The 12,404-nt window shown below is 45.3% G+C and overlaps 1 protein-coding gene across 1 annotated transcript; it reads left to right on the top strand.

The window, feature by feature from the left end:
• The first annotated feature begins 2,856 nt into the window (after nucleotides 1–2,856).
• LOC116629379 (pepsin B) lies at nucleotides 2,857–11,418 on the top strand. The gene is made up of 9 exons (XM_032399672.1): nucleotides 2,857–2,912; nucleotides 3,441–3,597; nucleotides 4,771–4,888; nucleotides 5,388–5,506; nucleotides 6,186–6,385; nucleotides 7,764–7,886; nucleotides 9,913–10,060; nucleotides 10,941–11,039; nucleotides 11,266–11,418. Exons 1-9 carry the CDS (start codon nucleotides 2,857–2,859, stop codon nucleotides 11,416–11,418), a joined length of 1,173 nt encoding a protein of 390 aa, XP_032255563.1.
• Nucleotides 11,419–12,404: the final 986 nt, after the last annotated feature.

Genomic DNA, 12,404 nt, shown 5'->3' with positions numbered 1-12,404 from the left:
CCCCTTGAATAACTGGGGATGGAAGCCTCTGTATCTTGCTACCTTCTCCCCTCTCCTAGTGGATAATTCTGAGTGATGATTCTGAGTGGAAGGCACTGTGCTGAGCACAGTGGGTGATATTTCAGGACCCAGATGTCTACAAGACTTTAAACGCTAGTGGGAGAGAAAAGACAAGTAGTCAAATGATTTATTTCTGATAAAAACAAGTGGTTGTTTATTTCTGACAAAAACGAGTGCTTCACAGACATGTCATCTCATGCTGAGGAAGCAGACTCAGAGAGCTTAGGTACTAATGTCTTGCTGCAAAGACAACTTGGTAAGCGCAGTAAGAGAGCCTGCCGTGTTAAGGGATTGACAAGAGGTCAGAGGCACAGATGTGTGATGGACAAGTCCTTGGAATAGATGACAGGTTGGAGGGGGGTGGACAAGGAGGCAGGACACAGCCTCAAGGACATGACTGATGAGCAGACACCAGTTGTTTCCACACAGGAAAGTGAGCTGTGGACACGATGTTAGGAGCTTTTGTCACTTTCTCATTGACTTTTCTTGAGTCCCATAAAAGGTTCCAAAACCCTGTTTCTGTGAAGTTAGGAATGTTGCCACCAGGAGGCAGCAGCATACAGGGTTACATTTTCTGGCAGACAACTAGAAGAGTGGAAGAAAAGCCATTAGAATCCCTTTCTACAGAAAATCAAATCACATATAAATCTCTGTCATTACCGTTAAAGCTGATACTTTTGTGCACACTGAGGCAGAGAGAGCGTGAACACCCCAGGCTTAGAGGAGGAGGCTGTGCTGAGACACAGGTTGAGTTCAGGCAAACAGGACTTGAAGTCCCAGCTCTGCCTTTGATTAACTATGTGATCACGGGGAAGTTAAATCAGCTTCTAAGGTTGTTACGATGGTTAAATGAAATATGTGCCTGGTCCAAGGTCGATAAGTGAGAGTTGTAGTTAGATCTTCTATAGATCTTCCAGTTTCCCTCTAACAATTTCTTTCTTAAAGAAATGTTTCTAAAGAAACATTAAATCATGCATATGAAATTGGAAACTCTTTGGGTTTGTGCATAGCTCAAAGGCTTCAAGGTACATTCATGACAAAGTTCCAGTAACTTCTCTCATGCCCGCTACAACTTTACCTAGGGAATCATTTTGTAAGCTGGCCTCTTTCATCACATGCTTCTAGAAGGTTCCAATCTAGAAACTAGTAAAGGGTCTATAGAAGGCATTAAGTGTGTCATTTCCTTGATTAAAACAAATTAATGGCTCCTTACTGCTTAAGGAATAAAGTCCATGGTACTTAGCATGGCTTATGAGGTCCACCTCACCATCCAGTCACGCCAGTGTAGACACTTAATACTGTGCTCCAGGAGCTTGATCCAGATGCTCCACAGTGTGCTCCATTAGTATGAGGCTTAATAATAAATAGTTTGATGGAATAGAAGTTAAAATACTGTGGATACTGAATCCATGCTGTTTTAATATAGTTTTGTAGAATCAAGAGTATTGCTGTTTTAGCATTACAGTCCTTTCCATTGCAACAGAATCCTAAGGAGAAAATAATTTCCAGAGCCAATTGGCATGATAAGGACTGTGCAGACCCAGTGCAGGTCCTTTGGGTGGGTCTTGGCTTGTGAGGAGCCATGTTGAGAAGTGCTCTTGTGGCCACACTGGTCACAGTGTTCTCTGACTTCATGACACAAACTGCACTTCTGGGTGCCATTGCTCAGGCTTTGCTTCTGCCTCCAGTGGCTTTTCCCACTTTCCTTACTTTCTCATCTACCAACCAGGAAGATCCTAACTCAAATTACCTCTTCTCTGAAGGCCTTTCCATCCCCCCAGGAGCTATCACTTCTTGCTTCTGCTTGCTTTATTAATACTGTTCTTTTTTAAAAAAGATTTTATTTATTTATTTGAGAGAGAGAGCAGAGCGAGAGAGAGAGAGAGAGAGCACACGATCCGGGTTGGGTGGGGCAGGGGGAGAGAGAGAGAAGCAGACTCCCTGCTGAGCAGGGAGCCTGACTCAGGGCTCAATCCCAGGACCGTGGGGTAAAAATCTGAGCCAAAGGCAGATGCTTAACCAACTGAGCCACCCAGACGACCCAATACTGTTCTTAATCATTCTTATTCATTCAACACACATTTGGACGCTAGAGTGATCACATCATCTCATAATTAGATTATATGTCAGTCATTAGGCAGGATGCTGACTGTGCATACAAGGACCATTTCTGAATTTTCTTTGTACTCCCAGAGCTTAGTGCAGAAGTGAGCACAGAGTAGACATTCCATAAATGTTGGCTAATTGTGAACTAAGAAATTGAAAATAAAGATCAGAGTGTCATGGACTATGAGAATCACATCAGAAGACTATAGATGGGTCTGGTGAGAGGAACAGGAAGGAAAAGGGGAAGAAGAAGTGGAGAGTCTACTGTAAATCTCCAAAAAGCACATGGACTTTGGAGCCAAAGAACAAATTGTTCCATTGTTCTGGCAGAAGTTGCCAGCACCCATTTCCCAGTAGATGTGGGCACCAGGATCCTTTGTCCCCAGTGAATTTCACATTTGTTATCACATCCTAATCTTTGGATTCCATCAGCAAAGCCACTAATCACTTTTTAAATTGACTGCAGAGTGGATATTAAAGGCCATAATTCTTGCCAGGAGGAAAAACAAACAGAATCCATGGATATGTAGGGGCACAAGTTGGTTCAAGGCTAAGAAGCCCACGTGCCTACAGGTGAAAAGTTCAGGGAGATCGGGGTATAAAAGAGAGACCCAATCTCGCTCTGTGTGTCCCAACCCTTGGGTGTGCCACTGTGTCCTGGTATGTCTGTGGGCCACTAAAATCAGCGCCATGAAGATCCTGGTCTTGGTCTTGATTTGTCTACACCTCTCAGAGGGTGTGGAAAGGTGTGTATGGGGATTCAGTCTCACTGTGAATTTCAGCCCTAAGGGAGCATCACAAGCTAGGGTAGAGCAAAGGCCTTCCCCTGCAGATCTCATGGAAAGGCAGGCAGATTGTGTCTTGGTACATGAACCCAAAAACCACAGGGACCCTAGACTTGAAATGGATGATTATGATGATGATGATGCTGTGTGTATGTGTGTGTGTGTTAGTAAAGGTGGGTTGGTGTTTTGTTAGCCAAGAAGGAAGGATGTACAGTATCTATAAAGCTTAGAGGAGGGACTGGGAAGGAACAGGTATTTATTCTGTGGAAAGAGTGTATGTAAGCAGGAAACCCCAAATATATGTTATAGTGGATTTTCAGGCTGGAAATGCTGAAGTGACTGCAGAACTTGCTAAAATCCAGAAGGATTTCTTATAAGAGGCTCTTCTTGAGTAGAAGTAGGTTTAAAAACGCCAGATCAGATCATTGAAGTGATTTCTTTAATGGGGAAGGTGAAGCTCACTCCTTTTGTTTGCCCTAATCTCTGCAGAATCATTCTGAAGAAAGGCAAGTCCATCCGCCAGGTGATGGAAGAGCGGGGTGTACTAGAGACATTCCTGAAGAACCACCCAAAGGTTGATCCAGCCGCCAAGTATCTTTACAATAATGATGCTGTTGCTTATGAACCCTTCACCAACTACCTGGATGTAAGTGAAAGGGGAGGTGGTATCCATAACCCTTGGCTAATAACCATTCTTGGATACTTACTTAGACCTCTCATCAGCTCTGATTTTGGACTTTTTACTAAACCTAAGTCTCACCTTCCTATGGAAAGTCTCTGGATAAGTGATGAGTTGGTACCACTTAACACTATTGTATTCCCTTTCCTTCCTTCTTCTCATTACTGGCTCATTCTCTGAAGCTCCATTTATGTGGTTAAGAGATCCACAGTGACCATATTCAAGTCAGTTGAGAGAGCCAAAGGAAGTCCCAGTGATGGGCTGCAGGGGAAAGAAGGAAAGCACATGCCAAGCTGCCAGGCAAAATCTCCAGTGGCTCCAGATGACAAAGATCTCCCCGTTTGGAAACATACACTGGTACTCAGAGCAAGTATTTGAGTGTTCTTGAGGCTGCAGTGTCTGCTCAGGGCATCTCAACACACTGGTGTCCTATGGACTGTCCTTAGTGAGATGTTACATGAGTGTCAGATCTAGAAGCCACCCTAGGGATGTCCTATTTTGACTTCCACTTTCTATAGATGGTGGAAGGAGAGGCAGGTAAGTGACATGACTGGCCCGAATTCAGTTAGAACTTAAACTGTGTCTCAGTGAAGTTCTCTTCTTGCTTTCCATGCTACTTCTCATTACTAAACCAAAGTCTCACCTTCCTATGGACTTCCTAGCACCTTAGCTACTGTGTGACCAGAGGGAGGGGAATGGTGGGGAAATATCTAACACTGGAAGAAAAAGAAGGATGTGTGTGTGTGTGTGTTTATGTGTGTGTGTGTGTGTGTGTGTTTGTGTGTGTGTGTGATGTGGGGAGGGGTTTGGGCGCTGGGAATGGAGAAAAGGTGATTGCTTTTCCAAGTTTGCATGTTCTGGCATAGAATGGTAAATCCATGGTGTTATCACCCGATACAAAGTGGAAAATGCTTTGGAAGAAGAGACTGGCTTGCCAGACCAATTCTCACCTAGTCAAAGTCTTGCAATTAGGGACAAAAATGGGCAATATCGAGGGGATCTGGCTCTAGATGTGAAGGAGAACTTCTGGAAAGAGAAAAATATAATTTGTCCAAATGTGGTTTCTAGTGAGTCACTGTCTTCCCCATCCTTAGGACAAGGCTTGGCTACTAAATGAGAGTGACAAACTTTTCTTTGCAGTCCTACTACTTTGGAGAGATCAGCATTGGGACACCGCCACAAAATTTCCTGGTCCTCTTTGACACAGGCTCCTCCAGCCTGTGGGTGCCCTCTACCTACTGCCAAAGCCAGGCCTGCTGTGAGTATACCACCATCACCACCCACCCATGGATAGTAGCAGAGGGCAGGGCAGAGTCAGGATTGAGCACAATCTCAGCATCCAAGTCCAGAGTTCTTGGTGCATACCCATGATCTCATCCTCCTTAAATTCAGACCATCTGGAAATCTTGCCCTTGGTCTACATTTCACAAGTGCTACAGTTCTGGAGAGAGACAGCAGAAATAGACCAAGGCTTCTGCTCTTTTCTACATTGTTCCCTTTCCTCAGCTTTCTCCTGTGGGCCCCAATTCCTGTCACTCTGAGTTGAGCCATTCCTCAGGAAATGGAAGGAAGGGGCAACATCTGTTTCCCAAGGGGACAGACTTTTCTGGGGCTACAGATTGTCTTCAGCACAAAGGATCTGAGGCTGAGGCCCAATCCCAGGCTTGGTCTGACAGTCTCAGGCCATCAAGGATAAGTGTCCTCCAAGTATTTTGGAAAATGTGTTGACATTAACTTTCCATTCTATCCTTGCACAGTCAATCACAACAGGTTCAACCCCAGCAGTTCCTCTACCTACAGAAACAATGGGCAAACCTATACACTGTATTATGGAAGTGGCAGCCTGACTGTGCTCCTGGGATATGACACTGTTAATGTAAGTGCTGTTCTCATCCTTCTGTGGGTCTGCTCTTTGGCTCCCCTTTTTTAGAGCCTAAAGCTGTCAGAGAGACCCATGATTACTAGGTAGGCACGAATGCCCAGAAGCTGATGGTTGGAAAAGACACCGAAGGCCATCTAATTAAACCTTTCTCCCAAGACAGGACTTGCTCCCACAGCAGTCCTGACTGCAGGGAGCTCTTTACATTGTGCCTCCCTGTGACTTTGCTCCCTGGTCTTACTGCCCTCTGCGGCCACATGGAGCACATCTGCTTCCTCCTGCACACGACTTTACTCTAGGTATTTGAAGACCTTCCTTTCACTATTTTCTTTCCTTTTACATCAAACACCCACAATTCCTATGTCATTTGTGCACATGGATTGTTCAATATAAAACCAGCCACTGTCCTTTCACTGTCCATGGAAGTGGAAACTCTTAACTCCAGAACACAACAGCCTCTGCTTCCCCAACACCTACACTCTTCTTTCCAAGACATACGTGGTTGGGTGATGCTGTTGTCCCTTCATCTTCCATACCCCACCCATGATTGAGCTAAGCATGAAAGAAGCCAACTTCCTCTCCCCAAAAAAGGGTCTAGATTCCATTCTCTGGGCACCTAGGTCTGGGAAGGCTTTATCCACCTGAACTGTTGATCTTTTTTCTCTGCTTGTCCCAGGTTCAGAACATCGTCATCAATAACCAGCTATTTGGTCTGAGTGAGAATGAGCCCAGCAACCCCTTCTATTATGCAAACTTTGATGGTATTCTGGGAATGGCCTACCCCAACCTGGCAGTGGGGAATGCCCAAACAGTCATGCAGAGCATGGTGCAGCAAGGCCAGCTCACCCAGCCCATTTTCAGTTTCTACTTCTCTCGGTGAGCACCCTTGCCCTGGGTAGGTCTCAGCAAATGAGGCTGTGGGAGCTTTCAGCTAGCCAACATCAGACAAGGCCAAGTTTTTAACATATCTTGACACAATGAGTATAACCGGCTATATGCATTTCATGCATTTCTGAAAATTCATAATTACATTTTTGTGGAAACTTTATTTTAATGTACTAGAGGAGTTTTTTTTTTTAAGATTTTATTTATTTATTTGAGAGAGAGAGAGAGAGAGACACAGAGAGGGTATGAGCAGGGAGGAGGGGCAGAGGGAGAGGGAGAAACAGACTCCCCACTGAGCAGGGAAGCCCGATGTGGGGCTGGATTCCAGAACCCTGGGATCATGACTTGAACCAAAGATAGACACCCAACCCACTGAGCCACCCAGGAGCCCCTGTACTAGAAGAATTTTTAATTTAGGCCAAAGCCATAAGATGACTCTTTCCTTAAAAATGAACTACAGTCCCTCAAGATTTAGTTAGTAAATGTGGACATTGTTGTATTAGATTTGCATAGCTGTAGGGCTTTAGAACAAGCCACATGATTACTTACTAATATAGTAAAATCAGATTTATAATAAAGAGAATTCTAATAAATGATATTTGTAATAACATATTTGGCTCTACAAAGAGTTCTTATAGTTATTACTTCACATGACATCTCAAAAATCTTGTCATTAGCCCCATTTTTCCACTGAGGCAATGCAGGCTCAGACAGGTGGTCAATATTGAGCAAGGTCTGGTAGGTGTGAAGCCATGACTCAAACACAAATATCTTGGTCACAAATCCAGTACTTTTCTTACTCTACTGGCTTTGAGCTTTCATGGCAAACTTTACTTACAGATTCTTTTTCCTAATTACATGATCCTCAGGGAACCTGAGGCCAAATGTCTTTCTTCAATGACTGGCAGGCCCAGAGTAGGGAACAGAGGAGGCCTGGATCCCCTTAACACTGTCTAGTTACCAACTCGAACATGACAGGAGCATCCCCTTCACTGCACACAGGAGATCTCTCTCTGTCAGGTCCCAATTCCAAACACTCTGGGAGGTGTTTCTTCTTGTTCTCACTTTGCCCCAGAAGGGTTTCCCTGGGATGTTTTGTTTTGATTTCAGGGGCCTGGTTTCCAATTCTGTCTCCTCTTTTATGGGCATAATTTATATTTCCAGTTCTCTGATACTCTGGGTGTTCCTCTGAGGAGGCTTCTCTCCCTTGTGCCTTGAGCCTGGTGGAGTCTGAAGAGCAGGTCAGAGGACAAGACCCCTCGTCCTGTGGTTCCTCTGTGTCTGAAAGAGAGGGATGGTGAGAGGGGAGGAAGGAGCTGCCTGATCATGTGTATTGTGGGAACTCATGCTCTTCTCCTTTTCTCCATAGCCAACCAACCTATCAGTATGGTGGGGAGCTCATCCTGGGAGGTGTGGACTCCCAATTTTATTTTGGTGAGATCGTCTGGACTCCTGTCACCCGGGAAATGTACTGGCAGATTGCCATCGATGAGTAAGTACAGGGGAAATTTCCTATGGATTATGGACACCCCTAGGATGTTCTCCAGTGTGACAATATTTCCTGTTCTTGCACTGGCACACACTTCTGAAAGAATCAGCAAACCCTCAGGCTGATTGTTCCTGGAGCTCAGTAGACTCTGGCATCTAGCTCTTGACTAAACTTTTTGACTTGGTCACTGAAACTTGTCATGTCAGCAGGTTGGTCATTCCTAGGCTTCTGTGAATCCATGTCTTTGTTCCTGGGAGCTTCATTATCCCAAGTAGCACAGTCCTTACCAAGTCCTTCATCAGTAAAAGTAACAGCTATCATTGATGTTTCTGATGTGCCAGAGACTGTGCTAAATATTTTGTATATATTATTGCATGCATATTCCACTACAACACTATGAGGTGGTCAGTAGTTTATTTCATTGTGTAGATAAAGGAATCAGCCTCAGAGGTTCAGTAACTTATCCAAAGTCACACATGTCACAAATTTCAAAATTTGAGCCCAAGCATATCTGTTCCCAGAGCTTAGTACCATGAATCGGTTACTTCTACACTCCAACCCTTCAGGAAATTTCCATCACCTCCATTTAAAGATACACTTCTTTGGCCTTTGCTCAAGACCATACAACAGCTGGGCACTACCTATCGCTACAGCCTTCCCACCACTTCCTGACGTGCAGCACAGACTTCACCATGTCCTTGCACCTTTGCCATGACTTCTTTGCTTCCTCTCTTTTGACTATATCACCTGAAGCCCCTCATGTGCTGTGCACATCCTTTGGAGACCAGATAAATTCCTACCTCCCCCCAAAAGACCTCTCAGGGACCCAGTCTCTCTTTCAGTCCCATAGTATTACTGGCTTGTGTCCCAACATGTCTCTCTTCATCTGTGGGTAGACACAGTGGAATCACCCCAATGTGCATGAGTAGAGAGGTAAGCAGTTGATGTCTGACAAGCAGTTTTTTGTGCCTGGAGTAGAGGGGTCTTTTCACTTGGACCAATTGCACTCACCCCTTAAGCATCTCTTCTCAGAATAATCCTTGTCTGACCCAACTGCTTCTCACGGCCGGAGTAGATCAAGTCCCCTCCTCTCTGGCCTCTTGAATTTCTTTCATGGCACTCACCAGGGCTACAATTAAACACCATTTACATGTTTCTGTTAAGTTTGTGGTGTCTGTCTTGTTCACCATTACATCCAAGTACCTTGATTCACCAACAGTACCCAAAATATAAATGGACTGAAGAGGAAGAGTAGAGCAGCCGAAAAAGCTGGATGAGGGATCAGGGACTGAATCACATAGGACTACATTATGGAGATCACCAGCTATTGCCTTATGGTGTTGTGGCTTAATGTATGGTGTTGTCTCATGTCCATTAGAACATGCTCTTTAAAAACAGCGAATATAAGTTAGTCCTCTTCATATCACCATAATTCTTCTAAGAGTGTCTTGTACATAGTAGGTGCCCAATGTGTATTTATGATTTGATTACCAACTTTAGCTATGTTTGGCACTATGTGTTGGGCCTCATATAGGCAGATTAAAGAGGATAAGACACAGTCCCTACTCCCCACAGAGCTCAGTCAGAGCTGGAGTAGTTACCAGAGCAAGACTGAGGATATTATTCCAATGGTCCCAAAGACACAGATTTATTACATGGATTGCAGTGTCAAGGTATGGCCTGGCTTTTTGGAAGACTCATATTTTCAGAGCCACAGGGTTAGGAGATTAGGGAGGATGTGGCACTTATTTATGGCAGAAATGTCTGACTCTCTCTCTCTCTCTTTTTTAAAGATTTATTTATTTATTTATTTGAAAGAGAGAGGGGGAGAGAGAGAGCGGGGGAAGGGTCAGAAGGAGAGAGAGTCCTGAGCAGACTCCGAGCTGAGCATAGAGCCCAATGCAGGGCTCCATCTCACAACCCTGAGATCATGACTCAAACTAAAACCAAGAGTCAGACGCTCAACTGACTGCGCCACCCAGCTACCCCTAGAAATGCCTGACTCTCTTTGTATTGGTGTTCCCCTCAGGTTTCTTATTGGTAACCAGGCCACTGGCTTGTGCTCCCAGGGCTGCCAGGGGATCGTGGATACGGGAACCTTCCCACTGACTGTTCCCCAGCAGTACTTGGACTCCTTTGTGAAGGCAACAGGAGCCCAACAAGATCAGAATGGTGATGTGAGTAACCAGAAGCCAGGGTTCCTCTGCACATCCAGGCAGCCTCAGCATAGGAGCCTGAGTGCAATGAGTTCATGAGAGACAAGAGGAGGGATTGGTGGAGAACTGAGCTCCTGGTGGAACAGAACATGTGGGGACACATCATGGCCTTTCAGGCATGAACCCTCAATGCAAGGAGGCATAAGGGGAGGGAATAACACCAACTCCAACTGTGAGTATGGGCTGAATGACTGTCAGGAGGGGTGGCTGTTCCATTGCAGGCCCTCGGAACACATCTCACCTTGGTGTGGCACTGTCATTTGACTCTATGAACAGAGCCAGGCATATTGCATTTCTCCATTCCACTTGGGTTTCTTTCTTCCCTAGGAATACTCCTTTGGCTTTTACTCTGAGCAGCCTCCTGTGCCCACCCCTGTTCCCCTATACCCACTTCTGTAGTTTGCTCCTCCTGCATGCAAGAGTCTAGTTTAGTCAGACTAAATCTTGGTCCCTCAGGGTGTGTGTGTGTGTGTGTTTGTGATGAGTACGTGGATAGGTGCACACTTATGTGAGAACATGCTTCACACAGGATGTGCCCATGCTTCTTCTCTGTAAGTGGTACTTTCTGGCAGTAGAAATCTGTGTTCTGGAATGAGCCTAACTCCTTGTGGTCATATCAATACAATCAAAATCTCAGAGCTGAGATGTGTCCAAGGAGGCCCAGGAAAGCAAAAGCATCTTGTCAGTGTTTGCCTGGGAATCAGGCTTTGCCTTCCATGCTCTCAACCAACCTCTGCTGGAAGGTCAGGAAGAGAGTCTCATGGGGAATGGGGGACTCGGGCCCCTTGTCTGGGCCCCCAGTCCCCTGGCACTCTACAGCTCTGCTTCTCTTCTCTCTCAGTATGTGGTCAACTGCAACTCCATACAGAGCATGCCCACCATGACCTTTGTCATCAGTGGGACCCCATTACCTCTGCCTCCCTCTGCCTATGTCTTCAACGTAAGTATGCACTCCAGGCTCCAGGAAAATGGGATTGGATGGGCACAAGCAGCTGTTCTGTGTCCCAGCTCACATCTGAGCACCTATGGGGAGTCACTAGTGGCAGGGTTGAGGGTGAACAAGAAGCCAGAGACCCCAGAGGTGTCAAGGAATATAGGGTGGGAAGTTCCGGTAGGGAAAGGCCTCTCCATGCACTTGGTTATATCCTGATGTTCTTTGTCTGCAGAATGATGGCTACTGCACGCTTGGGATTGAGGCCACTTACTTGCCCTCCCCCACTGGGCAGCCCCTGTGGATTCTGGGAGATGTTTTCCTCAAGGAATATTACACTGTCTACGACATTGGGAATAGCAGGATGGGTTTTGCCCTCTCTAAGTAGACTAGCAAGAGGCAGCTGTCTCCACCCTCCCAGCAGAACTCTGGGATTGCCCTACTGTTTCTCTGGGCTGACAGCAGCATTTTAGACTAGTCTGGTCCCTCTGTGCACTAGAATCTTACTTCCTGCAACTAATAAATCAAGAATCTCCAAACGTCCTTGCTGTTCCCTCTAAATGTCTTCTTTGTGTTCTGCTTGTAGTAGTTTATTCTAGATTGAAAGTTAGCAACAGGGGTGCCTGGGTGGCTCAGTTGGTTGAGCAACTGCCTTCAGCTCAGGTCATGATCCTGGAATCCCGGGATCGAGTCCCGCATCAGGCTCCCTGCTCAGCAGGGAGTCTGCTTCACCCTCTGACCCTCATGATCTCTCTCTCATCTCATTCTCTCTCTCAAATAAATAAATAAAATCTTAATAAAAAAAAGAAAGTTAGCAACAGTTCTTTGGGGGAATCTGTGAATTGCCCAATGGGCAAGAACACAGAGCAGAGGTCTCTGAGTGAGGACCCACACATAGATTTTAAGGACACAGTAGTACCTACATAAAGTACTCTAGTGGAGGTGACAAGACCTCCCAGCACTCTCCCTTCCAACACATTCTTCTCTCCATTCTTGAATGTTAGAGAAGAAAAAGAAACATTGGAGAACATTTCAAACTGGTGCTCTGAGGCCAACTCAGATTACAAAATGGTGTTTCTTCTTGAGGAAAGCAGCACAGTTTTAATTAATTTTTTCTGGTATTTTCACAGACCCCTTTCTTCCCTACTCACTATGGGTGCTCTCAGGCTGTTCACATATGTACTTTACCTGCCTAACCTGAAAGATTTTGAGTTTAGAACCCCAATCTCATTTTACAGTGGAAGAAAGTGGGGTGTGGACAGGTAATCATACAGTTAGTGTTAAAATCAGATCCAGATCAATGTATTAAATATTTTTATTGTGTTACTATATGATAAAGTCTGCTATGTGCAAGCCATGGAGGCATGCGATTAC

This window comes from Phoca vitulina, unplaced genomic scaffold (assembly GCF_004348235.1).
Source record: "Phoca vitulina isolate PV1807 unplaced genomic scaffold, GSC_HSeal_1.0 scaffold708, whole genome shotgun sequence".
In the NCBI taxonomy this organism is placed as follows: Eukaryota; Metazoa; Chordata; class Mammalia; order Carnivora; family Phocidae; genus Phoca; species Phoca vitulina.
This window is presented reverse-complemented; position numbering and strand designations above follow the sequence as displayed.